Consider the following 7018-nt stretch of genomic DNA (forward strand, 5'->3'; position numbering starts at 1 on the left):
AATGGAGGAACCCGTACCTTTGCAGGATTTTGTGATATATGTGAAATAATCTGGACATGCTTCTGCTATGATTGTTTGTCGCCATAGTTTGCGAATGTGGGTAAACCTGGGTGAGAGAGACGCCTTACAATCGCAAACATTTCTCAGGAGGCCGCCGGAAAACACCCAAACCATAGAGCTCAGTTCCTAGCTAGGCCTCTACCAGCCACTTCCGTTCGTCCGCCTAATACCGCGCCTGCGCACCGCTTCTCTTCCTCTCTGGGCTCGGACCTAGGTCGCGGCGGCATGGTGAGTGTGGGTCTCTGTGCGGCCTAGATCTCTATCTACCTGCATCTGTCCTTGTTTTCTTCTCCCGCACCCGTCTCCTCACCTGCCCTGCCCCGTGTTCTCTCCTGTCTCCATGCCTTCGCAGGAGACACCATTGTCGGAAGCTGCCCAAGGCGGAGGGGCGGGGGCGCCTTGGCTGGGCCTGGCGCGCTCCGGCCAGGTTAACGCCGGGCCTTCGGAGCGCGCGGCCAGCTCTGGGCACTGGTTTTGTTGGGTTGAATTTAGGGAAAACTAGGTCACATGTAATTCACATGTCGGTCACACGTCATTGAGGTGGAGGAACGGGGTGTGGAGGCTCCGGGGCCTGCCTGGGTTCCAGGTCTAACTATCGCTGGTTTCTCCCTTCACTCTAAACAGGCCAAACGTACCAAGAAAGTCGGGATCGTCGGTAAATACGGGACCCGCTATGGGGCCTCCCTCCGGAAAATGGTGAAGAAAATTGAAATCAGCCAGCACGCCAAGTACACTTGCTCTTTCTGTGGCAAAGTAAGTAAGGCAAAGTCTCTGGTGAGGGGAGAGGGAGGGCAGGTTTCTTACCCAAGTGAGGCCTGACTTCAAGGTATTTTATAAGCCGTGTGCTGGTGAGCAGTTAGAATTACTCATACCGTTGATTATGAGTTTTAAGATAAAAGTGTTGATGGTAACTTTAGATTTTGTGAAACGTTTCTCATATAAAGAAAACCACTTAAAAGTTAATGGGTAAAATAATCATTTGACAGAGCGCCCCCAGCCTAAGCCAAACCTGCTTTGTGGGAAATGATTCCATCAGTTTTGTCTACTGATGTTTCTGTACCAACTCCCAAGATGTCTGTACATCTAATACCATTCTACTTGTTCTGCGAGGGATTTTTGTTTGGTAAAGGTTTGAACGTTTGTGTCCAAAATACTGCATTACAGCAATCCTTGTTTTGTTTTTGAGGGAGAAAGGGAGGCTTTCACATCCCTGACAATAAGGTGAATCCAAATTTAGACTTCTGGATGCTTGTAAGAGAAAATACTTAATTGGCTCATAGTGAAAATTGATTCTCTTTTATAGACCAAAATGAAGAGACGAGCTGTGGGGATCTGGCACTGTGGTTCCTGCATGAAGACAGTGGCTGGCGGTGCCTGGACGTACAAGTGAGTCTTTCCTTGTTGTATTTGGAAGTGTGTGGACCACATAGGCCCAAATTCCACGTTGTTGCCGGATGGGCTAGTTTTAACACTTTCTTAGGACTGAGAGAATGAGGATGCCTTTGTATTTTCAGGATTCTTCCGTGGTGGTTTATTTTCAGTTATTGAAAGAGTAAACACAAAACTACCAAAATAGAAGTCGGAAATCTAATTCACAGACTACTTTAGAATTTGATAGTCACTGGGCACATCGTTGTGAATATTGTCATGATACTGTGCAGGTCCATTAGTGGGGCTGAATCTACTGAACGTTGATTTGCACTGCAAGTTTTGATAAAAATAGGTGAAGGGGTCAGTTAGTTCAAAACTGTATTTGGAAACTTGAGGCCATCAGGACCACCACAGTGTCGTCTTTCAGAACAGTATTAGACTGCTGCAGGTTTGTGAATCTGCAACTCAGTATCACCTGACAGGGTGATACTACAAACACTATACTACAAACTAGTGTCTAGAGCTGTGTTGTCCAATACACTAAGCACATATATGGCTAGTGTAATTAAAGAATTGGATTTTAAAGTTTCAGTCAATTTAAACTTAAACGGAAGCAGTGGAAAATATTGAAATATATATATATTCCTTGTGGGGGTTTTTATTAGAGCAGAATGGAAAATGAGAACTAGAGTGCTTTCTTGGTTCTGATAGGAAAGTGAATTAGCATTTATATACTCACCACATAGGATGGTGATTTTCAGGTATAGTTCCTGAATTTTGTGGTAAAACTTTTGTAGTCATTTCAATAGCTGTCTTTCCCAAAGGCACTTTAGTGTCCGCTCTATTTCCTTAATTGTTCTCACTGTACCGTCTTGTAATTTATTCATTTCTTGTAATCTGTCCATTTCCCTTTTAATAAGTTCAGGTCAGCCTCTTAGACCATTTCTTTTTCATGGGATGGGGTAGGGGGAGTTAAAGCTTGCTTGTCCACAACTGAGTTACTTAAAAAAAAAAAACAAAACTCTGGTTGAGAAATCAGATGCATAAGATTGTATGTCTAATTCTGCAAGATCCTGAAGGCATGGCTCTTAAAGGATGCCGTCATGTAGTTTAGAAGCCACTAATTTCTGAGGAGTAATCTAATGTTGGTTAGATCTTTGGATTGACTGCACCAAGATATTGGTAGAGCAGTCTATCTCAGTATAATTCTTTCTAGGAAAATTTGGGAAGAGACTTTAACACAAAAACGAGGCAGATTTACTTATTTGCCATTTTCTGTGTTAACATGCTTAATTATGTTGGAAACTGAATCTTTCTTTCCAGTACCACTTCCGCTGTCACGGTAAAGTCCGCCATCAGAAGACTGAAGGAGTTGAAAGACCAGTAGACGCTCCTCTACTCTTTGAGACATCACTGGCCTATAATAAATGGGTTAATTTATGTAACAAAATTGCCTTGGCTTGTTAACTTTATTAGACATTCTGATGTTTGCATTGTGTAAATACTGTTGTATTGGAAAAGCATGCCAAGATGGATTATTGTAATCAGTGTCTTTTTTAGTAGTCAGATGGTAAAATGCAGCATAAGAATATAAGTCTTCCAAGTTAGATATGTATATTAGCTTTTTATAAGTCTGCTCCTGCCAGTTTGACTTTGAGATGCATTGGAGCCAACTGTAAACTTTAGTTTTTAAATTACAGTTAACTTTTTTTGTTTGTTTTTGAGGCGGAGTGTTTGTTACCCAGGCTGGAGTGCAGTATAGCGATCTTGGCCCACTGCAACCTCCACCGCTTAGGTTCAAGCGATTCTCCTGCCTCAGCCTCCTGAGTAGCTGGGATTACAGGCACGCATCACCATGCCTGGCTAATTTTTGTATTTTGAGTAGAGATGGGGTTTTCACCACATTGGCCAGGCCGTTCTTGAACTGGCCTCAAGTGATCCACCTGCCTTGGCCTCGCAGAGTGCTGGGATTACAGGCGTGAGCCACCATGCCCAGCCTTACATTTAATACTTTTATAACGTGTCTAGGCTGGGTGCGGTGACTCACGCCTGAAATCCCAGCACTTTGGGTGGCTGAGGCAGGTGGATTACTTGAGGCTAGGAGATTTAGACCAGTGTGGCCAACATAGCAAAAACCCGTCTTGATGAAAAATACAAAAGATAGCTTGGTATGGTGGCACATGCCTGTAATCCCAGCTACTTGGGAGGCTCAGGCACAAGAATCACTTGAACCTAGGAGGCAGAGGTTGCAGTTAGCCAGTATCGTGCCACTGCACTTTATTTAGCCGGGACAACACTCTGTCTCCAAAAAAAAAGTTTCTGAAGATAAAAGATATACTAAAGGATATGCATATACTGCCTCTTCCATGATGTTTAATTTGACCTACACTGTATCAGCATCTTTCAGGAAACAGTATGAAAATAATTTCACATTAAATGCTGCAAACGTCTGCGATTCTCCAGTTTTTAGTTTGCACGTAAGGATTCGTAGGATTGATTTCAGATTGACAGATGGTTGTAGTAACAAAAAAATGAATTGCCTTGGAGAATTCGAGTTATTTTAGGCCTGCCTTTGACACTTTTATGCACTTAATTCACTGCCAATTTAGTCTAACTCCTCAACCATCTGTGGTGTGGACTTCTCAGTCCTCCTAATTGGTATGTCTTTTATCTATTCCAGAGTCAGTAATCCTTTAAGGATGCAAATTTAATTGGATAAGAATGTGGATTTACTTCATCTTTAGGACAGAGTGAAAACCTTTATTTCACTTGGTCTGACCCCTATCTTCTGTAACTTGTTTTTTTGCCCATTACTGGCCTTTGTACGGATGTCTCCCTTCACCTGTACCTCCTGCATTGCCTCTGGCAGAAACATTGCTACCCCAGGAGAATACTTCACTGGGTCAAGCGTTTGCTAGATCCATAGGAGTAACTGGTCATCTGTGGATCTCATTTGTGTCACAAAATGGTACTCCTACTGATTTTGTAATGTGAAGCAAGTACTGTGGGTCAGTAGGGGTAGGACCAGGAGTGACAAGTCAGGATTTTCAGGCTTCACAGGAATGACACAGCTCTCCAGGTGAATCTCCTGGAGAACTCTCCATAGGATCTCCAGGTGAGTGACCAGGATTTCATGTAAGCATAGGGAATTGAATGAGCATTAGATGATCTAATGCTGTGGTTAAGAACACCAACTTAGCCAAACTGCCTAGGTAGTTGGGTGACTTGGGTTAAGTGACTTAACCTCTCTGCTTCAGTTTCCTGTATAATTCGTGGTAGTAGAATGGAGTATATGTTGGGTGTTTGGATTACTAATTTGGAGTCTTAGAAAGCTATGTTACATGATTAGGCATGGAGGACTTCAATTTTTGTAATCAGTGAAGTACTACTTTTTGTTTGTTTTCTGAGACAGTGTCTGTCACCCAGGCTGAAGTGCAGTGGCATAATCTCAGCTCACTGCAGCCTCCACCTCCCAGGTTCAAGCAGTTCTTGTGCCTCAGCCTCCGAAGTAGCTGGGATTACGGGCTTATGCCACGAAGCCCGGCTAGTTTTTGTATTTTTAGTAGAGATGGGCTTTCGCTATGTTGACCAGGCTGGTCTCAAACTCCCAGGCTCAACTGATAACGTCAGCCTTGGCCTCCCAGAGTGCTGGGATTCTGTAAGCCACCTCACCCAGCCATGTATTGCTTTTTTATGACAGTTACAGAGGAAAGGGCGGGGGACAGCTTACAGACCAGTGAAAGTGTTGAGATAAATATTTTTATACCTAAATAAATAGTGATTTTCCCAAGATGATAGGAAGGCAGGTGATGTAGGTAGGGCTGAAAATTAGGTTTCTGGCTCCTAACTGATTTCCTGCTGTACTAGTCTGCCTTCTATTTTATGGGCTCAGTATTCCTTACCTGCCTTTTACCATCCTAAAGATGCCCACCTTCATTTTGTTATTTAAGCAACTTCATCCCCTGGCTTGTTTTCACAGTGGTTTTCTGAGCCTTTGACTCTAAGTCATCTAATTGAACATTGTTTTGTGATATAAAAAGTAAGTTAGGCTTGTGTTTTTCACCAGGCCATTTCGTTGTATCCTAACTATGCGGGTGCCTGTGATAAATGTACAGATTAGCCAATACAGAAGTACGTCTAATTCCAAGTTTTCTTTTGGGTAAGAAGTTGAGACATGGGGAAGCTTGAGCTTTGTTTTGTCAGCAACAGGTGAGGTGTGGAGAACTGGGACTGAAGGGGTTTGGGGAGGATCTGTTTAATTAAGATTGGAAATAATACATTAACTTGGGAATGTAAGCAACTAGAACCGAGCAATCTGTACAACGTTTTTACTGTTGGCCGTCTTCCTCTGGGAAACTAAAAGCCATTTTGTTGATAGCACTTCAGCACTTCAGAATTCATCAGCAGGGAATGGAAACATTGTTTATATGCTTTGGGGTACATCAACATAAGTTGAGGGTCAAGTTAATGTCATGCCACAATCAACCCTGTATGTCAGGGCCCTTGAGAGCAGAGTAGTGTCGGGAGAGTGGGTGGTATGGTTGACACAAAGACCCACAGGTATTTTTATGGGTTCACTTAATGAAGCAGGGGCTTAGTTGAGGGTAGAGACTGTTCATTAAACCAGCCTTTGTTGACCACTCCCTGCAGTATGGACAGGACATAATCACCATCCTCAAGTCCCACTATAGCAGGGGGGAAACAGTATGCTTAATTAAGCTTAATTATAAACTCTGAGTTAGAAAACTATGGTGAAAGTGTTATTTCCTCCTGAAGTAATTATGTATATATACATGCCAATTCCAATCAGAACGCTAATTTTTCTTTTTAACCCCAGAGCTGTGCAAAATATTTCTGAAATTTATTCGGGAACGTAAACAGTTGGAAAGGACAAGAACTGTCTCCAGCATAATGGTTAAGAATGTGGAGGCTGAGGCAGGAGAATTGCGTGAGCCGAGACTGCACTCCAGCCTGGGCGACAGAGCGAGACTCCGTCTCAACCAAAAAAAAAAAATGTGGATTCTAGAGTCAAGCAGGCGTTAATTTGGTTGTTCTGCTATACTAGCTGTGTGACCTTGGAGGAATTACTTAATCCTCTTCCCAAAATTCAATCTTCTTTTTTTTTCCGAGACAGTCTTGCTCTGTCGCCAGGCTGGAGTGCAGTGCCATGATCTTGGCTCACTGCAACCTCTGCCTCCTGAGTTCAAGCGATTCTCCTTCCTCAGCCTCCCGAGTAGCTGGGATTACAGGCGTATGCCACCACGCCCGGCTAATTTTTAGTAGAGACGGGGTTTCACCATGTTGGCCAGTCTGGTCTTGAAGTCCTGGCCTTAGGTGATCCACCTGCTTCGGCCTCCCAAAGTGCTGGGATTACAGGCATGAGCCACCGTGCCGCGTAATCTTTTCATCTATAAGATGGATATAATAGTTTTCCTCTCAAACAGAACAAATTAGTTAAATTTGGATCTAGAACACTCACATGTTCAGGAACTGTAGATCTTGGAAAGACGAGTAACACTTTGGACATAATGCTGTTTTTCAAAGATGGGGTGGTGGGTGGGTGTTAGAGGGTGCTATCAGGCCAAAG

The 7018-nt window shown here is 43.3% G+C and overlaps 1 protein-coding gene across 1 annotated transcript; it reads left to right on the forward strand.

The window, feature by feature from the left end:
* The first annotated feature begins 212 nt into the window (after window positions 1-212).
* RPL37A (ribosomal protein L37a) lies at window positions 213-3776 on the forward strand. The gene is made up of 4 exons (XM_003254056.4): window positions 213-288; window positions 685-813; window positions 1364-1446; window positions 2755-3776. The coding sequence occupies exons 1-4, from the start codon at window positions 286-288 to the stop codon at window positions 2816-2818; spliced, it is 279 nt and encodes a 92-aa protein (XP_003254104.1). The 5' UTR covers window positions 213-285; the 3' UTR covers window positions 2819-3776.
* Window positions 3777-7018: the final 3242 nt, after the last annotated feature.

The sequence above is a fragment of the Nomascus leucogenys genome, chromosome 22a (assembly GCF_006542625.1).
Source record: "Nomascus leucogenys isolate Asia chromosome 22a, Asia_NLE_v1, whole genome shotgun sequence".
Lineage (NCBI taxonomy): Eukaryota > Metazoa > Chordata > Mammalia > Primates > Hylobatidae > Nomascus > Nomascus leucogenys.

What these genes read in the sequence shown, in the direction of transcription:
- RPL37A (XM_003254056.4), top strand. An exon ending in CTTGCTCTTTCTGTGGCAAA is followed by an intron (nt 814 to 1,363) that starts GTAAGTAAGGCA and finishes TCTCTTTTATAG; the next exon opens with ACCAAAATGAAGAGACGAGC. An exon ending in GGCGGTGCCTGGACGTACAA is followed by an intron (nt 1,447 to 2,754) that starts GTGAGTCTTTCC and finishes CTTTCTTTCCAG; the next exon opens with TACCACTTCCGCTGTCACGG.